Raw genomic sequence first — 13,498 nt, 5'->3', positions numbered from 1 at the left:
CCTGCTGGGGTGATGAGGGGGTGGAGTCATTTAGTCTAGAATGGGGCCAGAGGCTGTCAACACCTGCTGGGGTAACGAGGGGGTGGAGTCATTTAGTCTAGAATGGGACCAGAGGCTGTCAACACCTGCTGGGGTAACGAGGGGGTGGAGTCATTTAGTCTAGAATGGGACCAGAGGCTGTCAACACCTGCTGGGGTAACGAGGGGGTGGAGTCATTTAGTCTAGAATGGGACCAGAGGCTGTCAACACCTGCTGGGGTAACGAGGGGGTGGAGTCATTTAGTCTAGAATGGGACCAGAGGCTGTCACCACCCCCGGGGGTAACGAAGGGGTGGAGTCATTTAGTCTAGAATGGGACCAGAGGCTGTCAACACCTGCTGAGGTAACGAGGGGGTGGAGTCATTTAGTCTAGAATGGGACCAGAAGCTGTCAACACCTGCTGGGGTAACGAGGGGGTGGGGTCATTTAGTGTAGAATGGGACCAGAGGCTGTCAGACCCTGCTGGGGTAACGAGGGGGTGGAGTCATTTAGTCTAGAATGGGACCAGAGGCTGTCAGAACCTGCTGGGGTAACGAGGGGGTGGAGTCATTTAGTGTAGAATGGGACCAGAGGCTGTCAACACCTGCTGGGGTAACGAGGGGGTGGAGTCATTTAGTGTAGAATGGGACCAGAGGCTGTCAACACCTGCTGGGGTAATGAGGGGATGGAGTCATTTAGTCTAGAATGGGACCAGAGGCTGTCAACACCTGCTGGAGTAACGAGGGGGTGGAGTCATTTAGTCTAGAATGGGACCAGAGGCTGTCAGCACCTGGAGGGGGTGGAGTCATTTAGTCTAGAATGGGACCAGAGGCTGTCAGAACCTGCTGGGGTAACGAGGGGGTGGAGTCATTTAGTGTAGAATGGGACCAGAGGCTGTCAACACCTGCTGGGGTAACGAGGGGGTGGAGTCATTTAGTGTAGAATGGGACCAGAGGCTGTCAACATCTGCTGGAGTAACGAGGGGGTGGAGTCATTTAGTCTAGAATGGGACCAGAGGCTGTCAGAACCTGCTGGAGTAACGAGGGGGTGGAGTCATTTAGTCTAGAATGGGACCAGAGGCTGTCAGAACCTGCTGGGGTACGAGGGGGTGGAGTCATTTAGTGTAGAATGGGACCAGAGGCTGTCAACACCTGCTGGGGTAACGAGGGGGTGGAGTCATTTAGTCTAGAATGGGACCAGAGGCTGTCAACACCTGCTGGAGTAACGAGGGGGTGGAGTCATTTAGTCTAGAATGGGACCAGAGGCTGTCAGAACCTGCTGGGGTAACGAGGGGGTGGAGTCATTTAGTGTAGAATGGGACCAGAGGCTGTAAACACCTGCTTAGGTAACGAGGGGGTGGAGTCATTTAGTCTAGAATGGGACCAGAGGCTGTCAGCACCTGGAGGGGGTGGAGTCATTTAGTCTAGAATGGGACCAGAGGCTGTCAGAACCTGCTGGGGTAACGAGGGGGTGGAGTCATTTAGTGTAGAATGGGACCAGAGGCTGTCAGAACCTGCTGGGGTAACGAGGGGGTGGAGTCATTTAGTCTAGAATGGGACCAGAGGCTGTCAACACCTGCTGGGGTAACGAGGGGGTGGAGTCATTTAGTCTAGAATGGGACCAGAGGCTGTCAACACCTGGAGGGGGTGGAGTCATTTAGTCTAGAATGGGACCAGAGGCTGTCAACACCTGCTGGGGTAATGAGGGGGTGGAGTCATTTAGTGTAGAATGGGACCAGAGGCTGTCAGCACCTGCTGGGGTGATGAGGGGGTGGAGTCATTTAGTCTAGAATGGGGCCAGAGGCTGTCAACACCTGCTGGGGTAACGAGGGGGTGGAGTCATTTAGTCTAGAATGGGACCAGAGGCTGTCAACACCTGCTGGGGTAACGAGGGGGTGGAGTCATTTAGTCTAGAATGGGACCAGAGGCTGTCAACACCTGCTGGGGTAACGAGGGGGTGGAGTCATTTAGTGTAGAATGGGACCAGAGGCTGTCAACACCTGCTGGGGTAACGAGGGGGTGGAGTCATTTAGTCTATAATGGGACCAGAGGCTGTCAACACCTGCTGAGGTAACGAGGGGGTGGAGTCATTTAGTCTAGAATGGGACCAGAAGCTGTCAACACCTGCTGGGGTAACGAGGGGGTGGAGTCATTTAGTGTAGAATGGGACCAGAGGCTGTCAGCACCTGCTGGGGTGATGAGGGGGTGGAGTCATTTAGTCTAGAATGGGGCCAGAGGCTGTCAACACCTGCTGGGGTAACGAGGGGGTGGAGTCATTTAGTCTAGAATGGGACCAGAGGCTGTCAACACCTGCTGGGGTAACGAGGGGGTGGAGTAATTTAGTCTAGAATGGGACCAGAGGCTGTCAACACCTGCTGGGGTAACGAGGGGGTGGAGTCATTTAGTGTAGAATGGGACCAGAGGCTGTCAACACCTGCTGGGGTAACGAGGGGGTGGAGTCATTTAGTCTAGAATGGGACCAGAGGCTGTCACCACCCCCGGGGGTAACGAAGGGGTGGAGTCATTTAGTCTAGAATGGGACCAGAGGCTGTCAACACCTGCTGAGGTAACGAGGGGGTGGAGTCATTTAGTCTAGAATGGGACCAGAAGCTGTCAACACCTGCTGGGGTAACGAGGGGGTGGAGTCATTTAGTGTAGACTGGGACCAGAGGCTGTCAGAACCTGCTGGGGTAACGAGGGGGTGGAGTCATTTAGTGTAGAATGGGAACAGAGGCTGTCAACACCTGCTGGGGTAATGAGGGGATGGAGTCATTTAGTCTAGAATGGGACCAGAGGCTGTCAACACCTGCTGGAGTAACGAGGGGGTGGAGTCATTTAGTCTAGAATGGGACCAGAGGCTGTCAACACCTGCTGGAGTAACGAGGGGGTGGAGTCATTTAGTCTAGAATGGGACCAGAGGCTGTCAACACCTGCTGGAGTAATGAGGGGGTGGAGTCATTTAGTCTAGAATGGGACCAGAGGCTGTCAACACCTGCTGGGGTAACGAGGGGGTGGAGTCATTTAGTGTAGACTGGGACCAGAGGCTGTCAGACCCTGCTGGGGTAACGAGGGGGTGGAGTCATTTAGTCTAGAATGGGACCAGAGGCTGTCAGAACCTGCTGGGGTAACGAGGGGGTGGAGTCATTTAGTGTAGAATGGGACCAGAGGCTGTCAACACCTGCTGGGGTAACGAGGGGGTGGAGTCATTTAGTGTAGAATGGGAACAGAGGCTGTCAACACCTGCTGGGGTAATGAGGGGATGGAGTAATTTAGTCTAGAATGGGACCAGAGGCTGTCAACACCTGCTGGAGTAACGAGGGGGTGGAGTCATTTAGTCTAGAATGGGACCAGAGGCTGTCAACACCTGCTGGAGTAACGAGGGGGTGGAGTCATTTAGTCTAGAATGGGACCAGAGGCTGTCAACACCTGCTGGAGTAATGAGGGGTTGGAGTCATTTAGTCTAGAATGGGACCAGAGGCTGTCAACACCTGCTGGGGTAACGAGGGGGTGGAGTCATTTAGTCTAGAATGGGACCAGAGGCTGTCAGAACCTGCTGGGGTAACGAGGGGGTGGAGTCATTTAGTGTAGAATGGGACCAGAGGCTGTCAACACCTGCTGGGGTAACGAGGGGGTGGAGTCATTTAGTGTAGAATGGGACCAGAGGCTGTCAACACCTGCTGGGGTAACGAGGGGGTGGAGTCATTTAGTGTAGAATGGGACCAGAGGCTGTCAACACCTGCTGAGGTAACGAGGGGGTGGAGTCATTTAGTCTAGAATGGGACCAGAGGCTGTCAACACCTGCTGGGGTAACGAGGGGGTGGAGTCATTTAGTCTAGAATGGGACCAGAGGCTGTCAACACCTGCTGGGGTAACGAGGGGGTGGAGTCATTTAGTCTAGAATGGGACCAGAGGCTGTCAGCACCTGGAGGGGGTGGAGTCATTTAGTCTAGAATGGGACCAGAGGCTGTCAGAACCTGCTGGGGTAACGAGGGGGTGGAGTCATTTAGTGTAGAATGGGACCAGAGGCTGTCAGAACCTGCTGGGGTAACGAGGGGGTGGAGTCATTTAGTCTAGAATGGGACCAGAGGCTGTCAACACCTGCTGGGGTAACGAGGGGGTGGAGTCATTTAGTCTAGAATGGGACCAGAGGCTGTCAACACCTGGAGGGGGTGGAGTCATTTAGTCTAGAATGGGACCAGAGGCTGTCAACACCTGCTGGGGTAATGAGGGGGTGGAGTCATTTAGTGTAGAATGGGACCAGAGGCTGTCAGCACCTGCTGGGGTGATGAGGGGGTGGAGTCATTTAGTCTAGAATGGGGCCAGAGGCTGTCAACACCTGCTGGGGTAACGAGGGGGTGGAGTCATTTAGTCTAGAATGGGACCAGAGGCTGTCAACACCTGCTGGGGTAACGAGGGGGTGGAGTCATTTAGTCTAGAATGGGGCCAGAGGCTGTCAGCACCTGCTGGGGTGATGAGGGGGTGGAGTCATTTAGTCTAGAATGGGGCCAGAGGCTGTCAACACCTGCTGGGGTAACGAGGGGGTGGAGTCATTTAGTCTAGAATGGGACCAGAGGCTGTCAACACCTGCTGGGGTAACGAGGGGGTGGAGTAATTTAGTCTAGAATGGGACCAGAGGCTGTCAACACCTGCTGGGGTAACGAGGGGGTGGAGTCATTTAGTGTAGAATGGGACCAGAGGCTGTCAACACCTGCTGGGGTAACGAGGGGGTGGAGTCATTTAGTCTAGAATGGGACCAGAGGCTGTCACCACCCCCGGGGGTAACGAAGGGGTGGAGTCATTTAGTCTAGAATGGGACCAGAGGCTGTCAACACCTGCTGAGGTAACGAGGGGGTGGAGTCATTTAGTCTAGAATGGGACCAGAAGCTGTCAACACCTGCTGGGGTAACGAGGGGGTGGAGTCATTTAGTGTAGACTGGGACCAGAGGCTGTCAGAACCTGCTGGGGTAACGAGGGGGTGGAGTCATTTAGTGTAGAATGGGAACAGAGGCTGTCAACACCTGCTGGGGTAATGAGGGGATGGAGTCATTTAGTCTAGAATGGGACCAGAGGCTGTCAACACCTGCTGGAGTAACGAGGGGGTGGAGTCATTTAGTCTAGAATGGGACCAGAGGCTGTCAACACCTGCTGGAGTAACGAGGGGGTGGAGTCATTTAGTCTAGAATGGGACCAGAGGCTGTCAACACCTGCTGGAGTAATGAGGGGGTGGAGTCATTTAGTCTAGAATGGGACCAGAGGCTGTCAACACCTGCTGGGGTAACGAGGGGGTGGAGTCATTTAGTGTAGACTGGGACCAGAGGCTGTCAGACCCTGCTGGGGTAACGAGGGGGTGGAGTCATTTAGTCTAGAATGGGACCAGAGGCTGTCAGAACCTGCTGGGGTAACGAGGGGGTGGAGTCATTTAGTGTAGAATGGGACCAGAGGCTGTCAACACCTGCTGGGGTAACGAGGGGGTGGAGTCATTTAGTGTAGAATGGGAACAGAGGCTGTCAACACCTGCTGGGGTAATGAGGGGATGGAGTAATTTAGTCTAGAATGGGACCAGAGGCTGTCAACACCTGCTGGAGTAACGAGGGGGTGGAGTCATTTAGTCTAGAATGGGACCAGAGGCTGTCAACACCTGCTGGAGTAACGAGGGGGTGGAGTCATTTAGTCTAGAATGGGACCAGAGGCTGTCAACACCTGCTGGAGTAATGAGGGGTTGGAGTCATTTAGTCTAGAATGGGACCAGAGGCTGTCAACACCTGCTGGGGTAACGAGGGGGTGGAGTCATTTAGTCTAGAATGGGACCAGAGGCTGTCAGAACCTGCTGGGGTAACGAGGGGGTGGAGTCATTTAGTGTAGAATGGGACCAGAGGCTGTCAACACCTGCTGGGGTAACGAGGGGGTGGAGTCATTTAGTGTAGAATGGGACCAGAGGCTGTCAACACCTGCTGGGGTAACGAGGGGGTGGAGTCATTTAGTGTAGAATGGGACCAGAGGCTGTCAACACCTGCTGAGGTAACGAGGGGGTGGAGTCATTTAGTCTAGAATGGGACCAGAGGCTGTCAACACCTGCTGGGGTAACGAGGGGGTGGAGTCATTTAGTCTAGAATGGGACCAGAGGCTGTCAACACCTGCTGGGGTAACGAGGGGGTGGAGTCATTTAGTCTAGAATGGGACCAGAGGCTGTCAGAACCTGCTGGGGTAACGAGGGGGTGGAGTCATTTAGTCTAGAATGGGACCAGAGGCTGTCAACACCTGGAGGGGGTGGAGTCATTTAGTCTAGAATGGGACCAGAGGCTGTCAACACCTGCTGAGGTAACGAGGGGGTGGAGTCATTTAGTCTAGAATGGGACCAGAAGCTGTCAACACCTGCTGGGGTAACGAGGGGGTGGAGTCATTTAGTGTAGAATGGGACCAGAGGCTGTCAGACCCTGCTGGGGTAACGAGGGGGTGGAGTCATTTAGTGTAGAATGGGACCAGAGGCTGTCAGAACCTGCTGGGGTAACGAGGGGGTGGAGTCATTTAGTCTAGAATGGGACCAGAAGCTGTCAGAACCTGCTGGGGTAACGAGGGGGTGGAGTCATTTAGTGTAGAATGGGACCAGAGGCTGTCAACACCTGCTGGGGTAACGAGGGGGTGGAGTCATTTAGTGTAGAATGGGACCAGAGGCTGTCAACACCTGCTGGGGTAATGAGGGGGTGGAGTCATTTAGTCTAGAATGGGACCAGAGGCTGTCAACACCTGCTGGAGTAACGAGGGGGTGGAGTCATTTAGTCTAGAATGGGACCAGAGGCTGTCAACACCTGCTGGAGTAACGAGGGGGTGGAGTCATTTAGTCTAGAATGGGAACAGAGGCTGTCAACACCTGCTGGAGTAACGAGGGGGTGGAGTCATTTAGTCTAGAATGGGACCAGAGGCTGTCAACACCTGCTGGGGTAACGAGGGGGTGGAGTCATTTAGTCTAGAATGGGACCAGAGGCTGTCAGAACCTGCTGGGGTAACGAGGGGGTGGAGTCATTTAGTGTAGAATGGGACCAGAGGCTGTCAACACCTGCTGGGGTAACGAGGGGGTGGAGTCATTTAGTGTAGAATGGGACCAGAGGCTGTCAACACCTGCTGAGGTAACGAGGGGGTGGAGTCATTTAGTCTAGAATGGGACCAGAGGCTGTCAACACCTGCTGGGGTAACGAGGGGGTGGAGTCATTTAGTCTAGAATGGGACCAGAGGCTGTCAACACCTGCTGGGGTAACGAGGGGGTGGAGTCATTTAGTCTAGAATGGGACCAGAGGCTGTCAGAACCTGCTGGGGTAAAGAGGGGGTGGAGTCATTTAGTCTAGAATGGGACCAGAGGCTGTCAACACCTGGAGGGGGTGGAGTCATTTAGTCTAGAATGGGACCAGAGGCTGTCAGAACCTGCTGGGGTAACGAGGGGGTGGAGTCATTTAGTCTAGAATGGGACCAGAGGCTGTCAACACCTGGAGGGGGTGGAGTCATTTAGTCTAGAATGGGACCAGAGGCTGTCAACACCTGCTGGAGTAACGAGGGGGTGGAGTTTTGTTTCAGAGATTTGACCACTTTGGCTTCATTACCACCTCTCTCTGATACACAACCAGGGATAGACATCTATCTCTCAACTGTCTGAAGGACGTCAGATGTCGAATCAGTCCGTCTAGCCTTAGCCCAAGCTATCATTTCTCAGACAATTCATGCGTAAACCAAGGATTAACATCTGACTTTTCCCCCTTGGTTTTCTGTACAGCGACATGTTTATCTGCAACAGAGTTAATAAACAGGGGAATAAAACAATGAAAAGGGCCTGATCTGAGGCAGTGATAGTTGACACAACTCCCCAGTCACTCAACCCCAGCTCAGACAACAACAACAAAATATTAGCTCATTAAAATTCCCCAAATGTCTCCTTGTACAATAATGATGCGTGGGGGTTTTGACTATATTAGCCCACACGGCTATACGGATGCACTTTCCTGTTAGGTTTAGGACCTCATATTGAAGCTAACAGAGCCCCCTATCTGATGTATAGATAACGAGGGGGTGGAGATATAGATTCAGTAACTAATAGAAACCTCTAACACAATGCATTCCTTTGATTAGCTGAAAATCTGTTTTTTTTTTTTGGGGGGGGGGGGGTGTATCTTGCTTACCACTTTTTCCCATGTGTGGTTTCTTCCTTCACACTCCATCAAATGATGACTTCTTCCTAAAATATTTGGTCCTTTCTCCTCCACCCTATCTCATTCCCTTTCTCCATCTGGCAGCTGGCCCAGCCTGCTGCCTTCTCTGCTACTTTCTCCTCCACCCTATCTCATTCCCTTCTCCATCTGGCAGCTGGCCCAGCCTGCTGCCTTCTATGCTACTTTCTCCTCCACCCTATCTCATTCCCTTCTCCATCTGGCAGCTGGCCCAGCCTGCTGCCTTCTCTGCTACTTTCTCCTCCACCCTATCTCATTCCCTTTCTCCATCTGGCAGCTGGCCCAGTAGGAAAGACAGGGATCAGTCAACATGATGTAGGAGCAGACAAAGATCAGAGACTGTGCAGAGAGACTCACACTGTTGACGCTTTGGAATGTGGTGTTATCTGCCGAGAACTGCAGGTCTCTGAGTCTGGTTGGTATCTGCCGTCATGTGGTCCTGCAGTTCTCTGAGTCTGGGTGGTATCTGCCGTCATGTGGTCATGCAGTTCTCTGAGTCTGGGTGCTATCTGCCGTCATGTGGTCCTGCAGGTCTCTGAGTCTGGGTGCTATCTGCCGTTATGTGGTCCTGCAGTTCTCTGAGTCTGGGTGCTATCTGCCGTCATGTGGTCCTGCAGTTCTCTGAGTCTGGGTGCTATCTGCCGTCATGTGGTCCTGCAGGTCTCTGAGTCTGGGTGCTATCTGCCGTCATGTGGTCCTGCAGTTCTCTGAGTCTGGGTGCTATCTGCCGTTATGTGGTCCTGCAGTTCTCTGAGTCTGGGTGCTATCTGCCGTCATGTGGTCCTGCAGTTCTCTGAGTCTGGGTGCTATCTGCCGTCATGTGGTCCTGCAGTTCTCTGAGTCTGATTCAGTTATTTGACCATATTTGCAATGTGGGTCTCCTGCTCTGGGGTGAACAGTTCACATCTGCCCCCAGATACGGGTTTTCTTGCAGTTCTGTGAAAACATTTAAATGGTTTCAGTGATAGATCCTTCTCATTATAAATGTACAGTATATATTACTGTACCAGTAAGACTACAGCACTAACAGTTACTTACCGGGTCTCATTTAGAAATGTCCGGATGAGAACCTGCAACAGTTTTAGCGTCTCATGTTTGGTTGAATCCGTTGTCCAGCCTCCCTCACGCTGATCCCATGGTTGACTGCATGGTCAACCACAGTCGCTCTGATGTCATCACTTATTGTGTTCCTGACTCCTCTTCTTCTTCTCCGTCCTCTCCTTCTCCCCCATCCTGCTTCACCTCTTCCTCCTCCTCCTCCTCTTACTTCTTCACCTCCTCATCCTTGTCCTCCTCGTCTTCCTCTTCCTCCATCTCTTACTGCTTCATCTCCTCATCCTCCTCATCCACCTCTTCCTCCTACTTCTTCATATCCTCATCCTCATCCTCCTCTTCCTCCTCCTCTTACATCTTCACCTCCACCTCCTCATCCTCCTCGTTGTGTTTACAGTTTTGCAAAAAAAAAGTGTGTTTATCTAATTACAAACTGAGTGTAAAGCAGAGAACGTGCATTCCAGTTTGGCAACACTTGGTAAATGCATTGGCCAGAAGGGATCATGGTTTCCCCAGAGAGTGATTCAAGAATCACTGTTAGTGTTTAAGCATTCAGAAAATAAACTGTAACACTGCTGTCTTCTCCTTTAACATTAAGGAAAGACTAGTGATCACTGGCTATATCCCAAATGGCACCATTTCCCTATTACAGTACACTACTTTTGACGAGAGCCCTATAGAGTAAGTAGTGGGTGCCATGTGAGCCCTAACCCATGTCTCATTGGCCTCTGATGGAGGACACCTGATATTGTTTAATGCCACAGCAGCAGCTGGTCTGTGGCGGATATGGGAACAGGGGTGACATTACTGAGTGACCTCTGGCAGATATTGATACTGAAGTTTACAGGCATCTTAACGGACAGCCTCTGTCCTCAACAGGACCCTCTGGGACAGGGTCCTCTGGCAGATATTGATACTGAAGTTTACAGACATCTTAACGGACAGCCTCTGTCCTCAACAGGACCCTCTGGGACAGGGTCCTCTGGCAGATACTGATACTGAAGTTTACAGGCATTTTAACGGACAGCCTCTGTCCTCATGTCAGGACCCTCTGGCACTATCTACAATGGCAGCCTATTCTCTATATCGTGCACTACGTTTGACCAGGGTCCATCAGGGGAATAGGGTGCTGAAAGGACAGCCTCTGTCCTCAACAGGACCCTCTGGAACTGTCTAAAATGGCAGCCTATTCCCTATATCTTTACAGACGGGCATCTGAAAGGACAGCCTCTGTTCCCATCAAGTCCATGTATCTTAGTCAGAGAGACAGTGCACAGCAAGAGGCCCAGTAGCAATTAGCCTGTAGAGCAGAGGGTCAATAACCTGCCAGCAGACTGAACAGATTAGACTGAACAGATTCAAATGCTATTTAGGCCTAAGGGTTGTGGTTGGGGTTAGAGTTTTTTTATTTTTTTATTTCTCCTTTATTTAACCAGGTAGGCAAGTTGAGAACAAGTTCTCATTTACAACTGTGACCTGGCCAAGATAAAGCAAAGCAGTGTGACACAGACAACAACACAGAGTTACACATGGAGTAAAGAAGCGAGTCAAGAAAAAAAGAAAGTCTATATACAGTCTGTGCAAATGGCGTGAGGAGGTAAGGCAATAAATAGGCCAATAGTAGCGAAGTAATTACAATTTAGCAAATTAACACTGGAGTGATAGATGAGCAGATGGTGATGATGTGCAAGTAGAAATACTGGTGTGCAAAAGAGCAGAAAAGTAAATAAAAACAATATGGGGATGAGGTAGGTAGATTGGGTGGGCTATTTACAGATGGGCTATGTACAGCTGCAGCGATCGGTTAGCTGCTCAGATAGCTGATGTTTAAAGTTAATGAGGGAGACATAAGTCTCCAGCTTCAGCGATTTTTGCAATTCGTTCCAGCCATTGGCAGCAGAGAACTGGAAGGAAAGGCGGCCAAAGGAGGTGTTTGGCTTTGGGGATGACCAGTGAGATATGCCTGTTGGAGCGTGTGCTATGGGTGTGTGTTGTTATGGTAACCAGTGAGCTGACATAAAGCGGAGCTTTACCTAGCATGGACTTATAGATGACCTGGAGCCAGTGCGTCTGGCGACGAATATGTATGGAATCATTCCTTCTAAAAACTGTCTGGCTAACTAACACACACAGTGCAGATAAAGTCTTCACATTCATTGTTTTACACAATATCTTAATCACAGAGAGAGTCAGAGAGAGAGAGAGCGGGAGAGAGAGACAGAGACAGAGACAGAGAGAGAGAGAGGGAGAGAGACAGACAGGCAGAGAGAGAGACAGAGAGAGAGAGACAGAGACAGAGAGAGAGAGAGAGGGAGAGAGAGAGAGACAGAGAGAGAGAGAGAGGGAGAGAGACAGACAGGCAGAGAGAGAGACAGAGAGAGAGAGAGAGACAGACAGGCAGAGAGAGAGACAGAGAGAGAGAGAGACAGAGAGAGAGACAGATATCTTAATCACAGAGAGCGAGAGAGAGAGAGAGACAGAGAGAGAGACAGAGAGAGAGACAGATATCTTAATCACAGAGAGAGAGACAGAGAGAGCGAGAGAGACAGAGAGAGAGACAGATATCTTAATCACAGAGAGAGAGAGAGAGACAGAGAGAGAGACAGATATCTTAATCACAGAGAGAGAGAGAGAGAGAGAGAGAGAGAGAGAGAGAGACAGAGAGAGAGACAGAGAGACAGAGAGACAGAGAGAGAGACAGATATCTTAATCACAGCACTGGTAAACCATAGGGATTGTTGAGGTGAACCACTAACACAGTCAAACCCCCCTTTATAGATGAATAGGAATGTCACATTGTTTAAAACTCGTTTTTAATGCTGCGTAGCTCCTATTAATAAACATTGTAACGATCTGAATAAAAATCATTCCTCTGACTGCTGGGATGTCAAGGTACTAAAATCTAAAAGGAAATGCTCTGAACCTTTTCATATCAATTGGAACAGCCACAACGTGTTGCACACGATAGAGCCCATCATCCCCATTGTCTCAATACAACAATGTGATGTCCACGACTGGTAGTTCAATTACTGTCTGACAGAAATAACCTTTTCATCTCTCAACCTTTTTTAACAGAACTAAACCATACAGAAGAGATGGCTTGTTTTTCTTTTTCTCAACCTTTATGTGCTCGTCGAGTCATTGTGATCTGAAATGACACCTATTCACAATGTAACGGTCGTTAAGGTGACGTTGTCACTGTGACAAATCTAAACTTGTTCTCTCTCCTCCCGATCTCTCTCTCCTCCCTTCTCTCCCCCGATCTCTCTCTCTCTCTCTCTCTATCCTCCCTCTCTCTATCCTCCCTCTCTCGCTCTCTTTCTTTCTCTCTCTCTCCTCCCTTCTCTCCCGCTCTCTCTCCTCCCTTCTCTCGTCCCCTTCTCTCTCTCTCTCTCTCCTCCCTTCTCTCCTCCCTTTCTCTCTCTCTCTCTCCTCCCCCTCTCGCTCTCTTTCTCTCTGCTCCCTCTCTCTCCCCCGATCTCTTTCTCTCTCCTCCATTCTCTTGTCCCCTTCTCTCTCTCTCCTCCCTTTTCTCCTCCCTCTCTCTGCCTCCAGGTTCCATTGCCAGATGTTCCTACATCAAATACCACTACTCTTCAGCAACGATACCCAAGAACCTCTCGTATAACATCACGAAGACCATACGACAGGATGAGTGGCACTCTTTGCGTGAGTCTCCCCCATTCTTGATTTTCTTCAACAGGGTTTCGTTATGTCTGTATGTGTAGTTTCTGTCCTCTCTACACAGACATCCCCTGTTTCCTGTGGTTATGTCTGTATGTGTAGTTTCTGTCCTCTCTACACAGACATCCCCTGTTTCCAGCCGTTATGTCTGTATGTGTAGTTTCTGTCCTCTCTACACAGACAGCCCCTGTTTCCCGTGGTTATGTCTGTATGTGTAGTTTATGTACTCTCTACACAGACATCCCCTGTTTCCTGTGGTTATGTCTGTATGTGTAGTTTCTGTCCTCTCTACACAGACAGCCCCTGTTTCCTGTGGTTATGTCTGTATGTGTAGTTTCTATACTCTCTAACACAGACATCCCCTGTTTCCCGTGGTTATGTCTGTATGTGTAGTTTCTCTACTCTCTAACACAGACATCCCCTGTTTCCTGTGGTTATGTCTGTATGTGTAGTTTATGTACTCTCAGGTAGCCTAGTGGTTAGAGGCAGGTAGCCTAGTGGTTAGAGGCAGGGTAGCCTAGTGGTTAGAGGC

General features: G+C 50.8%; 1 protein-coding gene across 1 annotated transcript in view; it reads left to right on the top strand.

Moving 5' to 3' along the window:
* tmem178bb (transmembrane protein 178Bb) overlaps window positions 1-13,498 on the top strand; it is a 155,705-nt gene that overhangs the window by 58,748 nt on the left and 83,459 nt on the right. The window contains exon 3 of the mRNA XM_090201386.1: window positions 12,838-12,951. Within this exon, the coding sequence (XP_090057512.1) occupies window positions 12,838-12,951 (114 nt within the window). The remainder of the gene's footprint in view (window positions 1-12,837; window positions 12,952-13,498) is intronic.

This window comes from Oncorhynchus mykiss, chromosome 15 (assembly GCF_057628025.1).
Source record: "Oncorhynchus mykiss isolate SJ-2025 chromosome 15, ASM5762802v1, whole genome shotgun sequence".
Taxonomy (NCBI): Eukaryota; Metazoa; Chordata; class Actinopteri; order Salmoniformes; family Salmonidae; genus Oncorhynchus; species Oncorhynchus mykiss.
The sequence above is the reverse complement of the archived record's forward strand: the minus strand, read 5'-3'. Positions and strand labels throughout refer to the sequence as shown.